The sequence below is a fragment of the Dendrobates tinctorius genome, unplaced genomic scaffold (genome assembly GCF_039654945.1).
Source record: "Dendrobates tinctorius isolate UK_male_01 unplaced genomic scaffold, ASM3965494v1 ptg000254l, whole genome shotgun sequence".
NCBI classification, from domain to species: domain Eukaryota; kingdom Metazoa; phylum Chordata; class Amphibia; order Anura; family Dendrobatidae; genus Dendrobates; species Dendrobates tinctorius.
This window is the reverse complement of record NW_027361921.1, coordinates 10,447,594-10,474,163: the sequence shown is the minus strand read 5'-3', so window position 1 is coordinate 10,474,163 and position 26,570 is coordinate 10,447,594. Positions and strand designations below refer to the sequence as shown.

The 26,570-nt window shown below is 42.5% G+C and overlaps 1 protein-coding gene across 3 annotated transcripts in view; it reads right to left on the bottom strand.

Moving 5' to 3' along the window:
* The window catches only part of PGAP1 (post-GPI attachment to proteins inositol deacylase 1), a 794,782-nt gene that overhangs the window by 63,747 nt on the left and 704,465 nt on the right, over positions 1–26,570 (bottom strand). For all 3 annotated transcript variants that reach the window (XM_073558145.1, XM_073558147.1, XM_073558146.1), the window contains one exon: positions 22,741–22,791. In XM_073558145.1, the coding sequence (XP_073414246.1) occupies positions 22,741–22,791 (51 nt within the window). The remainder of the gene's footprint in view (positions 1–22,740; positions 22,792–26,570) is intronic.

Below are 26,570 nucleotides of genomic sequence, written 5' to 3'. Positions count from 1 at the left end.
ACCCCCAACAAGTGACCCCAATTTGAAAACTAGACCCCTTAAGGAACTTATCTAGATGTGTAGTGAGCACTTTGAACCTATAAGTGCTTCACAGAAGTTTATAACGTAGAGCCGTGAAAATAAAAAATCATTTTTTTCCACAAAAATGATCTTTTCGCCCCCAAATTTTTATTTTTACAAGGGTAACAGGAGAAATTAGACCCCCAAAGTTGTTGAGCAATTTGTCCTGAGTACGCCCATACCCCATATGTGGGGGTAAATCACTGTTTGGGTGCACGGCAGAGCTCAGAAGGGAAGGAGCACAGTTTGACTTTTTCAATGCAGAATGGGCTGGAATTGAGATTGGACGCCATGTCGCGTTTGGAGAGCACCTGATGTGCCTAAATAGTGAAAAAACCCACATCAGAGGAGAGAGAAAGTAAATGCAAAATCATGGCTTTTTTTTCTACGGTCGCCGTTAAACGGTTCATAACGGCGACCGCAAAAGCGGGGTCGGTAAAACCGACCTGAATCATGTTCTCTGGGGTCTCAGTTACCCCCGGCAGCCGAGACCCCAGATAGAATCTGACTCTGGGGGGCGCTTATACACTTTTTCTACAGTGCCGTTAATTAACGGCGCTGTGGTTTAAGTCCCCTTAACTATCGCCGTTAAAAGGCGTATCGGCAGTCGTTAAGGGGTTACAAACCACCCTTTGTTACCTATCCCAGAGTCAGCTCTTAACACACTTAGGCCACATACACACATTCAGTATTTGGTGAGTTTTTTACCCCAGCATTTGAAGGCCAAAACCAGGAGTGGGTGAAAAATACATAAGTGGTGCAAATGTTTCTATTATGCTTTTCCTCTGACCGTTCCACTCCTGGTTTTGGCTTACATATACTGGGGTAAAAAAAAAAATTACCAAATACTGAAAGTGTGCATGTGGCCTTATACATATTTTCCCTTATCCCCATTGTTCTCATTTTATGTTTCAACCTTTTGTGTGGCACCGTATCAAAAGCTTTTGAAAAGTCCATGTACACCACGTCCACTGCATTCCCTTGGTCCAGTCCAGAACTTACCTCTTCATGGAAGCTTATCAGATTAGTCTGACAGGAACGGTCCCTCGTAAACCCATGTTGATATTGGGTCATGAGGTTATTCTTCTTCAGATAATCCAGTATAGCATCTTTTAGAAAACCCTCCAGGATTTTACCCACAGTAGAGGTTAAGCTCAATTTTTGTCCCCTTTATGAATATTGACACCACATTTGCTTCCTGTGGTACAGACCCTGTTATTATGGAATCTTAAAATATTAAAAATAATGGTCTATCAATGACTGTACTTAATTCCTGCAGTACTCGGGGGTGTATCCCATGCGGGCCCGGGAATTTGTCAACTTTAGTGATTTTTAGATGGCAGCCGTACTTCCTGCTGGGTTAAGCAGGTGACATTTAATGGAGAATTGTTGTTATCACTGATCATGTTATCCGTCATGGGATTTTCTTGTGTAAATACTGTTGAAAAAAAGTCATTTAGCATATTGGCTTTTTCCTCATCCAACATTTCACCCAGACTATTTTTAAGGGGACCAACACTATCATTTTTTAGTTTCTTACTATTTACGTAGTTAAAGAATATTTTGGGATTATTTTTACTCTCTCTGGCAATGAGTCTCTCTGTCTCAATCTTTGCTGTCTTGATTTGCATTTTACAGAATTTATTTAATTTTCTGTATTTAGTTAATGCCTCATCACTACCTACTTGCTTTAATTCTCTAAATACTTTCTTTTTGTCACTTATTGCTCCCCTTACAGCTCTATTTAGCCATAGTGGTTTCCTCCTATTTCTAGCATGTTTATTCCCATACGGTATATACTGTGCACAGGTCCTATTCAGGATGCTAATAAACGTCTCCCATTTTCTTTGTGTATTTTTATGTCTCAGGATATCGTCCCAGTTAATTGCACCAAAATCATCCGTTGGAAATTTGCCTTCCTGAAGTTTAGTGTCCTTGTAACCCCTCTACTGCACATCTTATTAAAGGATACATGAAACTTATTATTTTGTGATCACTATTACCCAAGTGACCCCCAACCCTTATATTTGATATGCGGTCTGGCCTGTTGGTTAATATTAGGTCTAGCAGCGCCCCCCTTTTTTGTTGGGTCCTGAACCACTTGTGAAAGGTAGCTGTGTCTCATAGATTTCAAAAACCCATTACCTTTGCTGGAACTGCAGGTTTCGGTTCCCCAATGTATTTCAGGGTAGTTGAAGTCGCCCATAATAATGACTTCTCCTTGAGTCGCTGCTTCATCTATTTGCTTGATGAGGATATTCTCTGTTGCTTCCATTATTTTTGGAGACTTATAACAAAACCCTATCAGTAATTTATTATTTTTTCCTCCTCCCCTTATCTCCACCCACAGCGACACTACATTTTCATTAGATTCACATATATTATCACGCAGGATGGGTTTTAAAGATGTTTTTACTTATAGACACACACTCTCCCCCCTTGCTTATTTGTAAGGTAATTTCTGAACAGACTATAGCCCTGTAAATGAACAGCCCAGTCATGGCTCTCGTCCAGCCATGTCTTAGATATCCCCACCATGTCATAATTATGTTCCCACAAAGTTAATTCTAATTCCTCCATTTTCTTGGTGAGGCTTCTGGCATTAGTATAAATGCACTTTATGTATCTCTCTGTACCTCTATTCTTCCCTAAAATCTTTACAGTTCTAACTTCACCCCCCCAATGCCACCACCAATTTCTTTATTTGTGCCCAGGTCACTATCTGCACTATCTTCCCCTCCTATAAAATGAATACCCTCCCCCCAACAAAGAATTTATTTGAAGAGCCACATGTGAATGGCGCAGGAGTGCGCTTGACAGACCACACCTCCAATTGGATGGTGGCCTTTATAAATCCGGTTCACAGGATCATGGGTGTCCCAGCAGTCGGACCCCAGCAACTGGAAAGTTCTTGGGATAGGGGATCACTTAAACGAATTTTCTAATATTTAATTTTTTTTCCCATAGGAATACTGAAAATAATAAACGAATATTGACACTCACTAAGTCCAATGTTACCTCTCCGACAACAGGACAGAAGTGATACTGTGCAGTGTATATATACAGGTCAGTAGTAGTACTGTGCAGTGTATATACTGTATTTTTCATACTACAAGACGCCGTTTTTTCCTCCAAAAATGTGGAGGAAAATGGGGGGTGCGTCTTATAGTCCGAATGTACAGGCTGTAGTGGGGAGGTCGAGAAGCGGTTTAGGAGGAGCAGCGAGTCACAGAGGCAGGAGCCAGCGTTACAGAGGCAGGAGCAAGCTGCTGTGGCTAACTCCTGTGCCAGCTGCTAAAGAGAAATTAATATTCACTGCACTCCACGCCCATGGACATGGAGAACAATATTCATTTCTGTTTAATGGCATCCTGGTATGATTGGCCCCCATTCCGGTCCTGGTATGATTAGTCCCATCCTTTCCTTATCCTGGTATTATTGCCCCCCATCCTGGTATGCATGACCCCATCAGAAAATATTAAAAATACAAAACATTACACTTACCTTCCCGGCGCTCCCTCGCAGCGTCCTGCTCCGATGACAGCAGCTACTTAATGCTTGTAAGCAGCGTATGGCAGGGATGTCATGCGCTGCTTGCAAGCCAAGAGCAGCTGCCGGCATACTCAATGCTCTGCATGCAGGGACTGTGTGCGCAGAGGGCAGTGAATATTCATTGCTCTCTAGCAAGCACAGTGTCATCTGGAGCCTTCCTGTGGCTGTTGTACCGCTACTTAAGAGAAATTAATATTCATGGAATGGGGTGAATATTAATTTCTCTTAAGTGTTGGCACACGTGACCGCCGCAGCAGCAGGAAGGTTCTGGCTGACACTGTGCTTGCTAAAGAGCAATAAATACTCACTGCTTTGCGCACACACAGTTCCGGCGTGCGGAGCATTGAGTATTCCAGCAGCTGCTCTTCGGCTTGCAAGCAGCGCATGATGTCCCTGCCATGCACTGCTTAGGATAGGGATGTAGGTGGTCATGCATACTAGGCTAGGGATGAAGAGTCATGCACATCAGGATAGGGATAAGAGGGCCATGCACATCAGGATAGGGATAAGAGGGCCATGCACATCAGGATAGGGATAAGAGGGCCATGCACACCAGGATAAAGATGAGGGAGCCATGCATACCAGGATAGGGATGATAGGGCCATGCATACCAGGGTAGGGATGAGGGGGCCATGCATATCGGGTAGGGATGAGGGGGGACATGCATATCAGGAAAGGGATGAGGGGACCATATTTACCAGGATAGGGGATATTAAGTACATAATTGACCACATATTTTGCTTCAATTTTTTTCCCTAATTTCCTCTTCTAATACCTAGGTGCGTCTTATGGTCCGATGCGTCTTATTGTCTGGAAAATATGGCATGCAGGACAGGAGAAGTGGTTCTGAGCAGTATATATATACAGGACTGGAAAAGTGGCACTGAGCCATGTATATATACAGGACAGGAGAAGTGGTGCTGTGCAGTGTATGTGTCACGTGCCCCGTCCTGTGTGACACAGCCAGCAGGCCGGTAACTAATACAACAGGACGCGGCACGTGTAATTGTCCTGTGTGATGCCGCCCGCAGGCCGGTAACTAATACAACAAGACACAGGGGATAGGAAAAACCTGGGTAACAAATACAATGGTGGCCCTGCGATAGGGAACGGGGACGTGGAGACCGCCTGCACTCCCCTGAGTCAGTGTCTCTACACTCCTAACGTTCCCTAGGCCGGTTCCGCACCGGGCGACGATCAAGAACCTAAAAACCCTGACTCGCCCTGCACCTAAACCCTCACTAGGGAAATGGTCGGTGCAAAAACTAATCCCACCACTGCACTAAACACACATAAGTAAAAGTGACAAAACAGGGGAAACACCACTTAGCTTTGCTCTGCTGCTTACGCTCCCAGCAACAAAGCCCACCACCAGCATGCAACTTTTCCTCCGACCGGATCCAACACCATAGTGCAGCCTTGGAGAAAACAGAGTCCACCACCTGCATGCAGCTGTCCAGAAACAGAGTCCAGCAAATGAGTCCAGCTTTTCTGCCAAAGAGTCCAACATTTTGAGTCCAGCTTTCCAGCAACCCAATCCAGCATCCTGAGAGCAGCTCTACACCATAGCTGCCACTCCACCAAGCCATGCAAGAACTCCTTGCTGGCACCATAGCTGCGACTCCACCAAGCCATGCCAGCCCTCCTTGCAGACACCATAGCTGACACTCCAGGACTCTCACTGAGCTGCCTGTGACTCTCCTTCAGCTCCATTCTTCACCCAGGCTTGCTTGCAAATGAGGAACTATCACCAACAGTGATTGACACACCTGACACTCTTTTAAAGAGCAATCACACCTGTTACATAATCACGTGCACAAACTAAGGTAACCAGAGTGCAATGACCCTAATGGCCACCGGGGGGAAAACCACCTTTGGCACACAGCCAAAGGAAAAAAAAGGTTACTTTGTGCATTTAATCTGTCAGATCCAACCTGGATCATGACAGTATGCAGTTGAAACTATAAGTTTACACACAATATACAGTGGGGCAAAAAAGTATTTAGTCAGTCAGCAATAGTGCAAGTTCCACCACTTAAAAAGATGAGAGGCGTCTGTAATTTACATCATAGGTAGACCTCAACTATGGGAGACAAACTGAGAAAAAAAAATCCAGAAAATCACATTGTCTGTTTTTTTTTCATTTTATTTGCATATTATGGTGGAAAATAAGTATTTGGTCAGAAACAAAATTTCATCTCAATACTTTGTGATATATCCTTTGTTGGCAATGACAGAGGTCAAACGTTTTCTGTAAGTCTTCACAAGGTTGCCACACACCGTTGTTGGTATGTTGGCCCATTCCTCCATGCAGATCTCCTCTAGAGCAGTGATGTTTTTGGCTTTTCGCTTGGCAACACGGACTTTCAACTCCCTCCAAAGGTTTTCTATAGGGTTGAGATCTGGAGACTGGCTAGGCCACTCCAGGACCTTGAAATGCTTCTTACGAAGCCACTCCTTCGTTGCCCTGGCGGTGTGCTTTGGATCATTGTCATGTTGAAAGACCCAGCCACGTTTCATCTTCAATGCCCTTGCTGATGGAAGGAGGTTTGCACTCAAAATCTCACGAAACATGGCCCCATTCATTCTTTCATGTACCCGGATCAGTCGTCCTGGCCCCTTTGCAGAGAAACAGCCCCAAAGCATGATGTTTCCACCACTATGCTTTACAGTAGGTATGGTGTTTGATGGATGCAACTCAGTATTCTTTTTCCTCCAAACACGACAAGTTGTATTTCTACCAAACAGTTCCAGTTTGGTTTCATCAGACCATAGGACATTCTCCCAAAACTCCTCTGGATCATCCAAATGCTCTCTAGCAAACTTCAGACGGGCCCGGACATGTACAGGCTTAAGCAGTGGGACACGTCTGGCACTGCAGGATCTGAGTCCATGGTGGCGTAGTGTGTTACTTATGGTAGGCCTTGTTACATTGGTCCCAGCTCTCTGCAGTTCATTCACTAGGTCCCCCCGCGTGGTTCTGGGATTTTTGCTAACCGTTCTTTTGATCATTCTGACCCCACGGGGTGAGATTCTGCGTGGAGCACCAGATCGAGGGAGATTATCAGTGGTCTTGTATGTCTTCCATTTTCTAATTATTGCTCCCACAGTTGATTTCTTCACTCCAAGCTGGTTGGCTATTGCAGATTCAGTCTTCCCAGCCTGGTGCAGGGCTACAATTTTGTTTCTGGTGTCCTTTGACAGCTCTTTGGTCTTCACCATAGTGGAGTTTGGAGTCAGACTGTTTGAGGGTGTCTTTTTATACTGATAACAAGTTTAAACAGGTGCCATTACTACAGGTAATGAGTGGAGGAAAGTGGAGACTCTTAAAGAAGAAGTTACAGGTCTGTGAGAGCCAGAAATCTTGATTGCTTGTTTCTGACCAAATACTTATTTTCCACCATAATATGCAAATAAAATGAAAAAAAAACAGACAATGTGATTTTCTGGATTTTTTTTTTCTCAGTTTGTCTCCCATAGTTGAGGTCTACCTATGATGTAAATTACAGACGCCTCTCATCTTTTTAAGTGGTGGAACTTGCACTATTGCTGACTGACTAAATACTTTTTTGCCCCACTGTATAAAAAAAATGCATGTTTTTCTGACATGTAATCATAATAAACCTTTCCCTTTTAAGTTTAATTCGGATTACCATAATTATTAACATTTGACAAATGCCAGAATAATGGGAGAGAGAATGTTTTAAGGCATTTTTATTACTTACTGCACAGTATAAAGTTTACATACATTTCATTAGTATTTGGTATAATTGCCCTTAAACTGCATGACTTGGGTTCAACGTTTAGGATATCCTTCCAAAAGCTTTTCACAACAGTTGGTCAGAATTTGGGCCCATTCCTCCTGAAAAAACTGGTGTAAATGATCTAGGATTGTAGGCCGCCTTGCTCGCACCTGCCTTTTCAGCTTTCTCATAAATTTTCAATAGGATTGAGATCAGGGCTTTTTGATGGCCACTCCAAAACATTGACTTTGTTATCCATAAGCCACTTTGCTACCATTTGGCAGTATTCTTTGGATCATTGTCCATTTGGAAGACCCATTTCCGCCCAAGCTTTAACTTCCTAGCTGATGTCTTGAGATGTTGCTTCAGTATTGACACACAATATTCATTTCTCATGATGCCAGCTATTTTGTGAAGTGCAAAAGTCTCTCCTGCAGCAAAACAACCCCACAACATTATGCTGTCATCCCTGTGTTTCACAGTGGGGATGGTGTTCTTAGGCTTCTAAGTTTCTTCATTTTTTTCTCCAAATGTAACGAAGGTCATTATACCCAAAAAGTTCAATTTTAGTTTCATCAGACCACAGCACATGTCTCCAGAAATTAAGGTCTTTGTTTTTGTGTGATTTGCTGTCACGGTCACGCGCGGCTGGACACAGAGCCCCCAGCAGGGCGGATTTAGATGATACGCGTGACCCTGGATACACCGCCTCCAGTGGGGCGAATTTAAATAATAAGACGTGCAGCTGGATACGCCGCCTCCAACAGGCGAATTTAGGTAATACACGTAACACGTAAATCTGGAAACCCCGCCTCCAGTAAGGCGAATTTAAACAATAAGGGAAACCTGGTTAACAATAACAATGGTGGCCTTGCGATAGGGAACGGGGAAGTGGAGACCTCCTGCACTAACCTGAGTCAGTGTCTCTACACTACTAACGTTCCCTAGGCCGGTTCCGCACCGGGCGCCGATCTGGATACCTGATATCCCTGGCTCGCCCTGCATCTCAACCCTCACTAGGGAATTCATCGGTGCGGAAACTAATCCCACCACTGCACTAAAAGACACATAAGGAAAAGTGACAATACAGGGGAAACACCACTTAGCTTTGCTCTGTTGCTTACGCTCCCAGCAACAGAGCCCACACATGCGTGCATCTTTTCCTCCAACAGGATCCATCACCATAGTGCAGCCTAGGAGCAAACAGAGTCCACCACCTATGTGCAGCTGTCCAGAAACAGAGTCCAGCTTCTGCCAAAAAGTCCAGAATGCTTAAGTCCAGCTTTCCACAACCGAGTCCAGCCTCCTCAGTGCAGCTCTACACCATAGCTGCCACTCCACCAAACAATGCCAGCCCTCCTTGCAGACACCATAACCGCGACTCCACCACACCATGCCAGCCCTCCTTGCAGACACCACAGCTGCTACTCCAGGACTCTGGCTGGGCTGCCCAGGACTCTCCTTCAGCTCCATCCTTCACCCAGGCTTGCTTGTAACTGAAGATCTATCACCAACAGTGATTGATACACCTGACACTCTTTTATAGAGCATTCACACCTGTTACTTAATCACGTGCACAAATTAAGGTAACCAAGTGCAATGACCCTAATGGCCACCGGAGGGAAAACTACAACTGAAATCACCACAGTGCAATGACCCCAACGGCCACCGGGGGCAAAAAAACACCTTTGGCACACAGCCAAGGGAAAAAAAAAAAGTTAAATTGTGCATTTAAACTGTCAGATCCAACCTGGACCATGACATTTGCAAACATTAAGCTGGCTTTTTTATGCTTCTTTTGGTCGAAAGGCTTCTTCCAGGCAAAGTGGCCATTCAGCCCATGCTGATACAGTACTGGTTTCACTGCGGATATTGACACAATCTTACCAGCTTCCGCCATCATCTCCACAAGGTCTTTTGCTTTTGTCCGTGGGTTGATATGCGTATGTCGGACCAAAGCTTGTTAATCTCTGGGACACAGAGCGGTATGATGGCTGGACATTTCCATATTGTTTGTACTTGTGTATAATTGTTTGTGCAGATAAACGAGGCCCCTTCCGTTATCTCGAAGTTCTACCCAAGGATGTGCCAGACTTGTGCAAGTCCACAATTCTCTTCCTGATATCTTGGCTGATGTATTTAGACTTTCCCATGATGCTACACAAAGAAGCAGTGTGTTTCAGGTGTGCATTAAAATACATCCACAGGTGTGTCTCTAATTAATTGAGATGTTGTCAAAAAACCTATCAGAAGCTTCTAAACACGTGACATCATCATATGGGCAGTCCAGAATTGTTAAACCATGGCATAGCAATCTTAGTGTATGTAAACTAAAATGGGAAAGGTTTATTCTGATTTCAAGTCATATATTGAGAAAAACATGCATGTGTGTCTTCTTATATAATGTATGTAAACTTCCCCCCAGAATGCGTATGGAGACATATTAAATCTGCTGGAGTGCATTGTGCTTACGTCAAAATGTCTGTGAATTACAAGGCAAAGTAAAAGTAAGTGTGGATTTGGTCAAAGTAGTTGACCAAGTCAGATTTTAGGAAAACTTGTCATGTGCTTTTATTTTTAGAGGGATTTGCAGGTTTGGTAGTAGGGGAAATCCCTCCCTCCACGCCGGGATTCAGGAGTGGCTCTACGTCCACGATTCCCGTTTAAACTCTCACTTTTGTCTTGGGTGTGTCAGTTCTGTTTTGCAAGTTGCAGAGCAGAAGGCTCTGTGCGACCCGGGCCTGTCTGCAGTTAACACAGAGCCAGGGACTTCAAAGTGGCTGACGCATCTGAGAGATACAGCGGTGCAATTGCCTACGGTGAGGACCTGGTTGCGAAGGAGGTTATCATTTTCCTGTTTATGTGAGGTTCTGGAATAAAGACATTTTATATTGAACTTTCTGCGGTCCTTGCCTATCTGTCACACTGTGTAAACCCCGCTGTACTACATATGTTGGAGAATGCGGGCATTGTGAACTGAGGCATGCCGAACGCAAGCTGCATGTCGGTTATTAGGCCTGCAACTCTACAGCCCAGGCCAGGCAACAAGATGGAGTAAATCCTGAAACAGTTGGTCCTCACTCACCAGCAGCAGATGAATAACCTGCTGATGCAGAAGATTGCGGCATAGCGAGAGGTGCACCCAACCACCGAATCTGGTCTGTTCCAGGGCCTGGTACAAAGTCCGGTCAGCATTGAGGCAGGTGAATCTTGAGGATGACATAGAAGCTTTCCTCACCGTGTTTGAGCGCACAGCGCTGTGGGAAAACCTGCCGATTTTCCATTGGGCTGAAGTGGTGGCCCTGCTCCTGATGGGAGATACCCAGAAGGCCTAATTTGACCTCAGTCGGGAGAATGCCCAAAACTATGGGAAACTGAAATGTGAGATCCTTGCCCGACTGGGGGTTAACACTTACGTATGGGCACAACGGGTGTTTCAGTGGTCCTTTGTGGAGGCCCAACCCGCCAGGTCTCAGGCATATAACTTGCTGCAGCTAGTAAAAAATGACTCCAGCCTGAGACCTTGACTCCATCCCATATGGTAGAGGGGGTGGTGGTAGACCAGCTGAGAGAACTCTGCCAGCTGCTATTCAGCGTTGGGCAGGCCAAAAGGATCCAGGCACCCTAGACCAGGTGGTTAGCCTGATCAAGCGGTATGTGGCCACTCAAATCTTCATAAGGGACTCTGCCCCACTACAGTTATCACACTGGGCCCCGCCAGCCCAGGAGCCTGGGAACGGGACACGACCCTCTGCTGGAGTCAGTCAGGACCGAGCCTGTACTGAGGTGATACCCCAGAGTGAGAGTGACATGAGACCCGTTTCCCCTAAACCAATCTCGAGGACTACCAGTGCCACAGCTATTAGATGTTGGTGGTGCCAAGGGCCAAGACATGTGGCTGCCACCTGCCACCTGACAGCTGAATCATAAAATCATAGAATGGTAGAGTTGGAAGGGACCTCCTGGGTCATCTGGTCCAACCCCCTGCTCAAAGCAGGATTCACTAAATTATCACAGACAGATGTCTGTCCAGCCTCTGTTTGAAGACTTCCATTGAAGGAGAAATCACCACCTCTCGTGGCAGCCTGCTCCACTTATTGATCACCCTCATTGTCAAAGTTTTTTCTAATATCTGATCTGTGTATCCTCCCATTCAGTTTCATCTTACTACTTCTAGTCTGTCATTGTGCAAATAATATAGATGATCCTTCTAAAATGTGACAGCCCTCGAGATATTTATAGACAGCTATTAAGCCTCCTCTCAGTCTTCTTTTTTGCAAGCTAAACATTTCAAAATCCTGTAACCGTTCCTCATAGGACATGGATTGCAGACCGGTCACTATTCTGGTCGCTCTTCTCTGAACTTGCTCCAGTTTGTTGATGTCTTTTTCAAAAATAATGCCCAAAACTGAACACAGTATTCCAGATTAGGTCTGACCAAAGAGGAGTAGAGGGCAATAATGACTTCACGTGATCTAGACTGTATGTTTCCGTCAATACATCCCAGAATTGTATTTGCCTTTTTTGCTGCTGCATCACACTGTTGACTCATGTTTATTCCTCCCATTCTGTACTGTATATACTTTTTTCCTTTTTATTGCCCAGATATAGTACTTTGCATTTTTCCTTGTTAAAAACAACTCTGTTACCTGCTGCCCACTGCTCTAGTTTATATATATCCTTTTCAATCCTTCCTTTCTCTTCTCTAGTATTAGCTATCCCTCCTAGCTTTGAGTCTTCAGCAAATTTAATCAGTTTACCCTCAATTCCTTCATCCAAATCTTTGATAAAGATGTTGAACAATACAGGGCCCAGAACAGAGCCCTGTGGTACCCCACTTGAGACATTCTTCCAACTGGATGTGCAGCCATTTACGACCACTCTTTGGGTCCGATCACTAAGCCAGTTATGAATCCACCTTAGGGTACGTGCACACGCTGCGGATTCCGCTGCGTTTCCGCAGCGGTTTTGGCCGCTGCGGACCCGCAGCAGCTTTAGCTGCGGTGTACAGTACCATTCAAATGAATGGGAAAAAAAAACCGCTGTGCCGACGCTGCGGAAAAATCCGTGCGGATTTGCTGCGGTTTTGAATCCGCAGAAAGAATTGCATGTCAATTCTTTCTGCGGAAACCGCTGCGGGTTCCTATCTCCACCATTGTGGAGATAGTGAATCCGCAGGACCAAACCGCAGGCAAAACCGCAGATAATCCGCAGGTCTATTGACCTGCGGATTATCTGCGGTTTTTGCAAAATCCGTGCGGATTAATCCGCAGCGGATTCCGCAGTGTGTGCACACAGCCTAACAGTTGCCTTGTCCATTCCATACTTAGTCATTTTTTCAATAAGGATTTTGTGAGATATATTTTTATCAAATGCTTTGCTGAAGTCAAGATATACTATATCTTCAGCATTTCCCTGATCCAACCAGTCAGTGATTCTGTCATAAAAGGAAATTAAGTTAGTCTGACAAGACTTATTAGTTACAAACCCATGCTGACTCTGGTTAATCACTTCATTCTTATCCAGGTACTTACATACATGTTGTTTAATAATTTGTTCAAAGATATTTCCTGATATAGAAGTCAGACTCACTGGCAGGGAAGACAGGATCCAGCACGCTTTGATGGATCCCAATGATTCTGAGAAAGTTTTCTCGTGACATATTGTACTTTGTGATAGTGGTAAAATTTCTTTGATATGACTTGCATTTATTTGTGAAAAAAAAGGAAATTTGGTGAAAATTTGTAAAAATTTGGTATTTTCAAACTTTTAATTTTTGTGACCTTAAATCAAAGAGTCATAGTATACAAAATAGTTAATAAATAACATTTCCCACATGTCTAATTTACATTAGCACGATTTTTGAAACAATTTTTTTTGTTAGGAAGTTATAAGGGTTAAAAGTTGACCAGCGATTTCTCATTTTTACAACAAAATTTGCAAAACCACATTTATAGGGACCTCCTCACATTTGAAGTGACTTTGAGCAGCCTATATGACAGAAAATACCCAAAAGTGACACCATTCTATAAACTGCATCCCTCAAGGTACTCAAAAAAGAGCACATTAAAGATGTTTATTAACCCTTCAGTTAATTCACTGGAATTTTTGGAATGTGGAAGGAAAAAATAAACTGACTTTTCACAAAAATTTTCCTTTATACCTAATTTTTTTTTTTTTTTAACTTTCGCAAGGCTAACAGGAGAAAATGGACCATACAATTTGTTTTGCAATTTCTCCTGAACATGCCTATACCCCATATGTGGGGGAAATCTACTGTTTGGGCACACGGCAGAGCTCAGAAGGGAAGGAGCGCCATTTCACATTTTGAATGTAAAATTTGCTGGCATAATTAGTGGACACCATGTCGCGTTTGGAGAGCCCCGATGTGCCTAAACAGTGGAAACCCCTAACAGTGAGACCATTTTGGAAACTAAACCCCTTATGGAACTTATATAGATGTGTATTGAGCACCTTGAACCCACAGGTGCTTCACAGAAGCTTAAAATATAAGGCTGCGGAAATAAAAAAAAAAAAAAAAAAAAAAAATCAAATTTTTCCCCCAAAAATCTTTTTTTTAAGCTACAAATTTTGTATTTTCACAAGGGCAAAAGGAGAAAATTGACCAAATGTTTGTGCAATTTCTCCTGAGTTCACCAATAACCCGATATGTGGTCAAAGCCTACTTTTGAGGCATAGTGCAAAGCTCAGAGGGAAGGAGCACCATATTACAGTGCAGATTTTGCTGCACTTGTTTGAGGGTGCCATGTTACATTGGCAGAGCCCCTTAAGTGCTAGAACAGCAGAACCCCCATAAGTGACCCCATTTTACTAATTAAACATCTCAATGAATTCATCTAGGGGTGGAGTGATTATATTGACACCACGCGTGTCACAGACTTTTATGCCATTGGGCAATGAAGAAAAAATAAGTTACATTTTTACTACTAAGATTGTGTAATAGCCCCAAGTTTAACATTTTCACACTGGGGAAAGGGTAGAAATGGCACCAAAATTTGTCCAACAATTTTTGCTGAATGTAAAAATACCCCATAAGTGGATTTACAGTGCCACATTGCCATGTGGAGAGAGTTGGGAGGGACAGAGCGCTATGTGGGCATCATGGTGGCTCAGTGGATAGCACTGCAGCCTTGCAGCGCTGGAGTCCTGGGTTTGAATCCCACCAATGACAACATCTGCAAGTGTTTGTATGTTCTCCCCGTGTTTGCGTGGGTTTCCTCCGGGGTCTTCTCCCACATTCCAAAGACATACTGATAGGGAATTTATATTGTGAGCCCCATCAGGGTCAGTGATGATAATGTGTGCAAACTGTAAAGCGCTGCGGAATATGTTAGCGCTATATAAAAATAGATCATTATTATTATTATTTGCCTCATGGAGCACAGATTTTCCTAGACTAGTTTGCGGATTTCATATAAAGAGTCCCTAAGTTCTAAAAAAGCAGAACCTCCATCAAATGACCACATTTTGGAAATTATAAACCTTTGGAAATTTCTCTACAGATGTAGTGACGATTTTGACTCCATGAGTGTTTCCAAGAAACAGGCAGGAGTGGATGTTGCTGAGTGAAAATTGCAAAATGCCGTTGTCGTGACCAGTACATTATGCCCAGCCCGTGCTTCTGGAGACACGCACCTGTAAATTAGGGGGGCTCTCATAACTACAGGTGCTAAATGTGGTTTAACACTGGGGCTCAGAAGGTAGGTGGGGGCATTTGGATTTGGGAGCACAGAACTTGCTGAATTTCTTTGGGCAGGTGAGGAGCCATTTTGCTTTTCCAGAGCCTTTGTGCTATTAGTAGTAATGTGAAAGCCCATAAAATTATGTTAACAGATGACAGACCTGAGTGGGAACTTGCTTTTTTTGTGAATAGAGTTGAAGCTTTTGTTAGGAATATTTTACATAATGTTTGGTATCACGTTTATTGCTCCCTCTACGCGGAGCACTTATATCGGGGTTTCCATCTAAATCTCTTGAGTGACATGATTTAGATGAAACTCCCAAGGGATCCATTCACTATAATGAGTTAGCAGAGTTACTCTGGACTCCATCTGGCCTCTGTTCTGCGGTGTCCTTTTCAGAAGCACACAAAACTGTGGCTGACGGCACTTTTATGCAATCCTGAAAGGATGGACACCACCGGATCACAGGTCAAATGGCGTCCACAGTACCTCCTTCTGCCTCATTATAGGGAATCTCCTACTGGGGGTGAAGTCTGAATCATGTATTTCAAAGATTTACGCGATGTAAGCACTCAAATCAGAGTGCAGGATAAATGTGCGCCGAGTCTTACTGCGACCTTTGGGAGGCAGAATAAAAAAAATCAACAGCATGTGAAGAATTGGTTTTATTTATTACCGTTCCTCGTGCGGTATAACTGATTAGGCAACTTTATTCTTCGGGTTAGTGCGATTACAACGATACCAGATTTAGAGATCGGGTTTTTATGTTTGGCTGGTGTCGCACACTAAGACTCTCTTTATTGCGAAAACCAGTATTTGCATCACAATATTTTAAGGGATATAATATTTTCATAATTTGGCCAACAGAGTCATGTGAGGGTTTCTTTTTTGCGGGAGGAGCTGACGTTTTTATTGGTACCTTTTTCGGGCACAAGAATTTTTTTATCGCTTTCTTTTCTGATTTTTGGGAGACACAATGAACAAAAATCAGCAACTTAAGGAATTATTTTTTTATTATCGTTCCACGTATGGTAAAATTGGTAAGACAGCTTTATTTTTCAGGTCAGTACGATTACAGCGATAGATTATTATTTTTAATATTTTGGCACTTTTACACAATAAAAACTATTTTATAGAAAAACTAATTATTTTTGCATCGTTTTATTCTGCGAGCTATAACTTTTTCATTTTTCTGCTGATGGAGCTGTATGGGGGGCTTGTTTTTTGTGGAACAAGATGACGTTTTCAGCGGTACCATTTTTATTTACATCCATCTTTTTGATCAAATTGTATTGCACTTTTTGTTCAGTGGTATGATGATAACGCATTGCTTTTTGCCTCGTTTTTTATTTATTTTTTACAGTGTTCACTGAAGGGGTTAACTAGTGGGCCAATTTTATAGAGCGGGTCGTTTCGGACACGGCAATACCAAATATGTGTACTTTTATTTTTTTTAATGTATTTACAATGAATGTATTTATTGGTAAAATATTTATTTTTTGTCTTTATTTAGGGATTTTTTGAAACAATTTTTTTACACATTCATATATATATATATATATATATTTACTTTTTTACATTGTCCCAGTATGGGACATTACTACAGTTGTGGCCAAAAGTATTGACACCCCTGCAATTCTGTCATATAATACTCAGTTTCTTCCTGAAAATGATTGCAAACACACATTATTTGGTATTATTATCTTCATTTAATTTGTCTTAAATGAAAAAACACAAGAGAGAATGAAGCAAAAAGCAAAACATTGATCATTTCACACAAAACTCCAAAAATGGGCCAGACAAAATTATTGGCACCCTCAGCCTAATACTTGGTTGCACAATCTTTAGCCAAAATAACTGCGACCAACCGCTTCCGGTAACCATCAATGAGTTTCTTACAATGCTCTGCTGGAATTTTAGACCATTCTTCTTTGGCAAACTGCTCCAGGTCCCTGATATTTAAAGGGTGCCTTCGCCAAACTGCCATTGTTAGATCTCTCCACAGGTGTTCTATGGGATTCAGGTCTGGGCTCATTGCTGGCCACCTTAGAAGTCTCCAGTGCTTTCTCTCAAACCATTTTCTAGTGCTTTTTGAAGTGTGTTTTGGGTCATTGTCCTGCTGGAAGACTCATGACCTCTGAGGGAGACCCAGCTTTCTCACACTGGGCTCTACATTATGCTGCAAAATTTGTTGGTAGTCTTCTGACTTCATAATGCCATGCACACGGTCAAGCAGTCCAGTGCCAGAGGCAGCAAAGCAACCCCAAAACATCAGTGAACTTCCGCCATGTTTGACTGTAGGGACCGTGTTCTTTTCTTTGAATGTCTCTTTTTTTCTCCTGTAAACTCTGTTGATGCCTTTGCCCAAAAAGCTCTACTTTTGTCTCATCTGACCAGAGAACATTCTTCCAAAACGTTTTAGGCTTTTTCAGGTAAGTTTTGGCAAACTACAGCCTGGCTTTTTTATGTCTCGGGGTAAGAAGTGGGGTTTTCCTGGGTCTCCTACCATACAGTCCCTTTTCATTCAGACGCCGACGGATAGTACAGGTTGACACTGTTGTACCCTCGGACTGCAGGGCAGCTTGAACTTGTTTGGATGTTAGTCGAAGTTCTTTATCCAACATCCGCAATCTTGCGTTGAAATCTCTTGTCAATTTTTCTTTTCCGTCCACATCTAGGGAGGTTAGTCACAGTGCCATGGGATTAAACTTCTTGATGACACTATGCACGGTAGACACAGGAACATTCAGGTCTTTGGAGATGGACTTGTAGCCTTGAGATTGCTCATGCTTCCTCACAATTTGGTTTCTCAAGTCCTCAGACAGTTCTTTGATCTTCTTTCTTTTCTCCATGCTCAATGTGGTACACACAAGGACACAGGACAGAGGTTGAGTCAACTTTAATCCATGTCAACTGGCTGCAAGTGTGATTTAGTTATTGCCAACACCTGTTAGGTGCCACAGGTAAGTTACAGGTGCTGTTAATTACACAAATTAGAGAAGCATCACATGATTTTTCGAACAGTGCCAATACTTTTGTCCACCCTCTTATTTATGTTTGGTGTGGAATTATATCCAATTTGGCTTTAGGACAATTCTTTTTGTGTTTTTTCATTTAAGACAAATTAAATGAAGATAATAATACCAAAGAATTTGTGTTTGCAATCATTTTCAGGAAGAAACTGAGTATTATCTGACACAATTGCAGGGGTGTCAATACTTTTGGCCACAACTGTATATTACATCAGATCGCTGATCTGACACTCTGCACTGCAGAGTATCAGATCAAGATCTGACAGGCAGGGAAGGAGTCATGCAGGACACGGAAGGACCCCGCAGCCATCTTGGTGCAGTGGGTCACCATGGAGACCATCAGGACAATGTGATCGCATCACGGCATAAGAGGTGTTAAATGCCCGCGATCAGCGCTCGCACCGATCGTTGGCGTTGCTGCGGCGTGTCAGCTCTCATACAGAGCTGACACGCACGTGATCACAGCGGCGCTCGGCTTGAGGCCGCTCGATCGCCATGCCATACATATATTTCTTTTTGCGTGAACGCACTTCCTGCAGAGCAGTATATGTATGGTGCATATCAGGAAGGGGTTAATATCATGTTTTCAGATTTATGTACGTACAGTTGAAACCAGAAGTTTACATACACTATATAAAAAGACACATCTGCACTATTTTCCAAATGTCTGACATGAAATCAGAATAAACCTTTCTCGTTTTAGGTCAATTAGGATTACCATAATTATTAATATTTATCAAATACCAGAATGATGAAAGAGAAAGTTTTATGGCATTTTATTACTTACTGCAAAGTGAAAAGTTTACATACACTAAAATTACTATGCCTTTAAACAATTCTGGACTGCCCATATGATGATGTCACGTGTTTAGAAGCTTCTGATAGTTTATTTGACAACATCTCAATTAATGGATGTATTTTAATGCACACCTGAAACACACTGCTTCTTTGTGTAGCATCATGGGAAAGTCTAAATACATCAGCCAAGATATCAGGAAGAGAATTGTGGACTTGCACAAGTCTGGCTCATCTTTGGGTACAACTTCGAGATAACGGAAGGGGCCTCGTTTATCTGCACAAACAATTATACACAAGTACACACAATATGGGAATGTCCAGCCATCATACCGCTCTGTGTCCCTTTTTTGGCAACATCTCAACTGTGGAAGTATTTTAAAGCACATCTGAAACACATTGCTTCTTTGTGAAGAATTATGGGAAAGTCTAAAGAAATCAGCCAAGATATCAGAATTGTGGACTTGCATAAGTCTGGCTCATCCTTTGGTACAATTATAGGATACCTGAAGGTGCCTCGTTCCTCTGTACAAACAATTATAAAGAAGTACAAACAAGATGTGAATATCCAGCCATCATACCGCTCAAAGAGGAGATGGGTTCTGTGTCCCAGAGATGAACGTGTTTTGGTCCGACATGTGCATATCAATCCAAGGACAAACGGAAAGACCTTGTGAAGATGATGGTGGAATCTGGTAAGATTGTGTCAATATCCACAGTGAAACGAGTACCAAAATGGGCTGAAAGGCCACTCTGCCAGGAAGAAGCGATTACTCCAAAAGAAACATAAAAAGGCACATTAATGTTTGCAAATGCATACAGGAACAAATACCTTAATTTTTGAAGATATGTCCTATGGTCTGATGAAACTAAATTGGACTTTATGGGCATAATGACCATCGCTACGCTTGGAGGAAAAAGGGAGACACTTGGAAGCCTAAGAACACCATCTTAACTGTGAAACACGAGATGCTGTGGGGTTGTTTTGCTGCAGGAGGGACTGGTGCACTTCACAAAAGAAATGGCATCATGAGAAAAGAAGATTATGTAGCAATACTGAAGCAACATCTCTAGTCATCAGCCAGGAAGTTAAGGCTCGGTCAGAAATGGGTCTTCCAAATAGACAATGACCCGAAGCATACTGCCAAAATAGTAACAAAGTGGCTAAAGGATAACCAAGTCAATGTTTTGGAGTGGCCATCACAAAGCCCTGATCTCAATCCTATTGAAAATTTATGAGCAAAGCTGAAAAGGCGGTGCGAGCAAGGTGGCCTACAAACCTATATCAGTTACACCAGTTTTGTCAGGAGGAACAGGTCCAAATTCTGACGAACTATTGTGAGAAGCTTGTGGAAGGATATCCCAAACATTTGACCCTAATCATTCACTTCAAGAGCAAAGGTACCAAATACTATTGAAATGTATGTAAACTTTTGACTTTGCGGTAAGTAATAAAAATACCTTAAAACGTTCTCTCTCATTATTCTAGCATTTAGCAAACATTAATACGGGGCCAAGTGATCGCTTGGCCAGAAGAGCTGCTGGCACCGGAATGAGATGCAGCGAGGGCGCGCAGGCAATGTAAGTTAATAAGTTTACCCAGGTTTTCTTGGCAAAATTAGGTGCCTTGGTTTATACTCGGGTCGAAATAACTCGAGTATATACGGGTATTTTATTTTAGTTAGCCATAAAAAGGTATCATAACTACAAGATTATCTTGTTTTTCTCACTGAGAGCATTATTTTTCCAACTGGCTAACACGGAACCAAACCCCTTATTTTCTTTTAACTATTAGGCTAGGGTCACACGTGATTATAAAAATTTGGTCCCATTCTCATCCAGATATAATGGAACTAGAGCAAGTACAAAGGAGGGCAACAAAAGTAATAAAGGGGATGGGGGAACTACAATACACAGAGAGATTAGCAAAATTAGGATTATTTAGTCTAGAAAAAAGACGATTGAGGGGCGATCTAATAACCATGTATAAGTATATAAGGGGACAATTTAAATATCTCTCCGAGGATCTGTTTATCCCAAGGAATGTGACGGTCAAAAAGGGGCATTCTCTGTGTCTGGAGGAGAGGTTTTTCCACCAACATAGAAGAGGATTATTTACTGTTAGGGCAGTGAGAATCTGGAATTCCTTGTCTAAGGAGGTGGTGATGGCGAACTCAGTCAACGGGTTCAAGAGAGGCCTGGATGTCTTCCTGGAGCGTAACAATATTGTATCTTACAGTTATTAGGTTCTTTAGGAAGATCTAGATCTGGGGATTTATTCTGACAAAGGCTGAACTGGAACTATGTTTTAAAAAATAAAAAAGAATTAACACAAAAGGTTTGAATCACCACACTTATCCCCCTATTAAAAATTCATATATATATATGCGGGCAGAGGGGGGAGGTATGTGGCAGGGCTAAGGGTCGTGTAATCGATGGGAGATATGTGTCTCATAAATGGCTTGTCTCCATAATGTAAGGCGTAACAAATATTGCTGTATTATTATTGTTTTGAAGGACCTGTGATGAGGTCACAGTCATGTGACCAGTCAGCTGCTGGGTTCATGGGTGTGGCTACACCCTTATAATGTGGCCTGCACTTGAACCAGGCAGCTGTATGTGAGGGGTATACACCTCCTGTGTGTGCTGAGGCTCGCGGACTGAGCCTGAAGGAAAGGACATGTGATGTTACTTTGTCTCCTGAACTGAAGGCTGTTTATTTTGGTGACGTGCTGTGTGGTTTATGACGTAATAAACCGCATGAACTTTAAAGAAACCTGCCTCCTGACTGTCTCCCGTCGCATCTAAGCGAGTAGAATCCCTACTAGATATATATATATATATATACACACAGTATTTCTTTAAATACTCATATGTGATATAGAGCCTCAGAAAATGGTGACCCGATCAAATTGTTCTTTTTGCAATTTATTTTTTTCACCATTAAAATAATAAAAAAAACTGGACAAGTTTGGTATCAACATAATTATAATAAGGAGAATCATATTGTCGAGTTATCTTTACCACACAATGTAAGACGTATGTGGACAGAAAAAATAAAGTTATGATTCTAGGAAGTAGGGGGTCGAAAAAAAAAAATGGACATGTCGGTTAGAGGTTAAAATGCCCTCATTGCTCGTAATGTCTGAAAAATAAAACGTCTTTTTATTGAAGATGCTGTTATTGCCGGATATCACAGATCAATCAATTCACAGTCACACTGACTATGCATACACTGAACCTCCATATAGCTCTTGAATCTTTGGACTATTAGGCCACGTGCACATATTTACCAGTGGGCAGTATTTTACCTTAATATTTGTAAGACAAAACCGGGAGTGGATAAAAATTGCATTAGTGATGTGGTGACGTGTCTCTATTATGCTTTTCCTGTGATTGTTCGACTTCTGGTTTTGGCTTCCAAATACTGAGGTAAAGTACTGACCAAATACTGAACGTGTACACTTATTCATGGATTGAGACTACCTTCCATTCTTCATCTTGCTTCAACACTGCAGTAGTACACTACAATCATCTTTTTGCTCCTTATGTGAATTTTGTGTGCACTCTGACAACCTATCCATACGCTGCTAAAAGCTAAAATGGGTGCTGCTTGGCCAGCCCTCATCTTTTATACTGGTTGTGATAGCCCTTCACTAGGCCATATCATGTGATAGCTGCAGGGCACTATGGGGACACTGAGGTTCTTATTCCCCTCTGAGTCTTCAGCAGTGTGTGAAATGGAAATGAAACCGGAAGATGATCCTCCCCTCATTTGTAGTTGGTGCACAATGTGTGTGGAAGTAGAGTTCTATGGAAGATTTGTATAGCTGATAAAGGATAAATGACACTTACTATGTTCTTTGAACTTGAGAGTCTCCATAGATTAGCCTGCAGCTTTGCAACCTGGGAATACACAATGCATATTTTATTTACAAAACTGCAATACTACGTCTATAAACACAAACAAATATTCAGCTGTAGATATGCATATTGAAAAATCATTACTGGCCACTAGGCCTCCCTCTTGTGAACAATTGCCTGTTGACCAAACTGATCAGTCTATGGTAAAAAGGGTTGTCTGGCCTTAGGGTACAAGTATGAAGTCACTCTGCCTGACTGCAGAATTGTGAATCGTTAAATCACACAAATTGTGTGCAGTGAGGATTCTCCGATGCCGGCAAGCACGTTGGCGCCAGTGTACGAATTGCAGACTAGATGTGCCCTTGTGTATTGACAGAGGCCGGACATGTCTTGCTGGAATATAGCTCGAAGTACGCGATGGCATTTTTGCAGTCATATAACCGCCCTCTCCCAGCGCCGGTATCAGAGAATCCTTAAAGCGTGAGGTGCGCACGATGGGAGGATTCACATATCTGCAGACACATAGAGGAACTGCAGACTTGTAGCCTAAAGGTCCCGTTACACATAGCGACGCTCCAGCGATCCCGACAACAATATGACCTGGTAAGAATCGCTGGTGCGTTGCTACATGGTCGTTAGTAAGATGTCAAACAGGCAGACCTACTCAACGATGCAGCAACGATCCGACGATCCATATAAAGACCTCGGCGGTCGTTGGGACCTTGTCACACAGCAGCTTTTCTGATGACTCACGCCTACGTCCCTGAGTTCTGAGTCGCCAAAGAGGTCGCTCGTCGGCGTCTAAACAGCGATGCATGCTGGCCAGCAGGACACCAGCTATCAAAAAATTGCCCAGGACATTCAAGCACGATCAGCGAGATTGCAGCGGGGGCCCGGTCGCCACTACGTGTCACACGTAGCGAGATCGCTGGCGAGGTCGCTATTGCGTCACAAAATCTGAGACCTTTAAGCTATCTCACTAGCGATCTCGCTATGTGAGACGGGGCCTTTAAGTGCGAACAGTCCATTTAAAGACAAGCAGGACATATTACAGGAAGTAGGGGAATAGCCCTGATGTAGCCCTACAAGTAGCTCTTGGCTCTTACAGAATTTCTCTTGCCGCACAAAGTCTCTCTATAGAACTAAGAAAGCTGCTGGGCTTTTAACATGTTTGGAAATGTGTATGACTGTTTTGATCTGTCTTGCACTTATGTCATTCACTGTTGTTATATTTAACTGTCTGCTTGTATATCATAGCAGCAGGGCCACCGTCAAGGCATTTCTGCCCTTACTGGTATATGGGGCCAAGTTCGGACCCCCTCTTTTTGCTTCTGCTCGCCGGGTCCCATGGACAGGATTCAGCCAATTCAGTAACTGAAAGTGCATTCTCGGATGCATGTCCAGTTAAAATCTATTGCTGATGGCTTCTTGCACAGCAACAGTTAACAGTCGCCAGAAAAACAGAGGCTGACAGCTGACGTCAGCGTGCATGTTCATGGCATATGACATCAATGCCATGTGAAGACGCGTCCGCGCCTCAAGTGATTGAGGAAAATAAAAAAAATTTCCTGAATTGCTGGATTTTCTTCCAGTCAGTATATGTAACTTTGCTGCCTCATTATAGTGATTGGATCTGTAGGGGGTTTTATCTGATTCACGTAATTTGGAAATTAGGATGGTAGCACAGTGTATGGGCACTACAAAGTAGTGGGCACTACAATGACAGATTTGCAATGTTCACTCAGCAACATCCTCTGCTGCGTTTTTCTGGAAAACACACATGGAGTCAAATCATCACTACACCTGTAGATATATTTGCAAAGGGTTATGATTTCCAAAATCGGGTTACTTGTTGGGGGGTATTCTGCTCTTCTAGCACATAGGGGCTCTGTATATGGAGTGTGCAAACTATTCTAGGAAAATCTGTGCTCCAGAAAAGCAAATAGCACTCCATCCATCCCGAGTCTCGCCGTGTGGCTAAGCAGTACTCTACAGCCACATATGGGGTATTGCCACGTTAGGTAGAAACTGTATGATAAATTTTGGTGCCATTTCTACCTATTTCACAGTTTTAAATTGTAAAATCTGGGCCTAAAACAAAATTTTCGTGGTAAAAATATAATTATTTTTTTCTTCACTGCCTAGTCGTATAAATTTCTGTGACACACCTGTTGTGTCAATATGATTATTGCACCCTTAGATGAATTCAATGAGAGGTGTAGTTTGTAAAAGAATATCTTATGGGAGGGTCTGCTGTTCTGGCACCTCAGGGGCTCTTCCAGTGGGGCATGGCACCTTTAAAACATAACTGCCAAATTTATACTATAATATGGCGCTTCTTCTGAGCTTTGCACTGTGCATGAAAAGTAGTTCCTGGGTACATGTAGGGTATTGGCGCACTCAAGAGAAATTGCACAACAAACTGCAACATCCATTTTTTCTTACAAGGGTTCGTACCCATCACCATGGGAAAAAAATGGTCCGATTTTGGTCCAGAAAAGTCTGAAGTGTCATGCGATTTTCATGCAAGTACAATCTGATTTTTCAAACCTAGCATCCGATTTACATCCGAAAGTAGTGCGATTGCTATCCGATTGCAATGCGATTTTAACATGAGTTTTTAAATAGAGCAATTCTCTGTCATTTACACATCGTTTTCAAAGGAAATATTCTTCAAAACACACACAGACAAAACGCTTTGAGTGCTGGATTAGTATTTCAGCTTGTCCTATTCATATATTTCTTGCAACTTTTTGTACTTTGTGTGATTACATCCTTCCATTCATTTGGGAAACTGGCAATCTTCAGACACTTGACACTTTATTTATTCACTTTTTCTCTTCAGAAAACTGTCAGCTTACATGTCCCGTTTTGTATGCACTTGACACTTTAATATTCTGCTGAAATGAATTTAACTGTTCAGGCTAATCATGTGTTACACATTCCTACATTTTTTTGTATCAAGGTCAAAATTATCTACATGTGTTATGCACTATTATGCTGCTTTACTTACCTCATTAGTTTGATGTGGAAATTGTAACTGTTATTATTTTTTGGACTGATCTCTGTTTACATGGTACCATCTCAGGTTTACAACATTTGAGTATCAATTTCTATTTTTTTACCTACTTGATCTGGCTATCCATTATTTTCCTATTATACTGTAGAATTACATAGAAATCATTACATACTCTTTCCAAACCCACCTCCTGTGCAATTTTAATTATTTTTTATCTTGTTGATTTTTTTTTGTAATTTTCTTCATGTTACTGTTATTATTCTGATTAAATATAAATTGTTACTTTTTCTCGAATATGCCTTGTGGATCATGTTTTAGGTTTGATTCCAGATCAGCAACCTTCTTCAATTCGGCTCGTAGAGCCCTCTGGCTTAAAGGCCGTCTCACTAAGCGAGATCGCTAGTGAGATCGCTGCTGAGTCACTAGAACTGTGACGTTATAGCGATCTTATCAGCGAGATTGCTGTGTGTGACAGTGACCAGCCCCCCTGCCGGGTATCGCTGATCGTGCCCGAAATGTCTGGACATTTCTTTGGTCGCTCATGTCCCGCTGAGTCGCTTGTATCGTCACGTTTGACACCTAGCCTAACGACCTCGTTAGCGACTCAGAAGCAAGACAAGGCGGGGATTAGCGTTCCCGTTTCCACGCCTACCTCGGCTCCGATTGGTGGTCACTACAGCGTCCTGATTGGCGGGCTTCCTTTTAAAAGAAGCTAACAAAGTAGCGCTTCAGTTCTTTGTTCCCGACCCGGGCTTACCATACGATAGGCGATGAAACCAAAGCCCTCCCTCAAGTAGAGCGA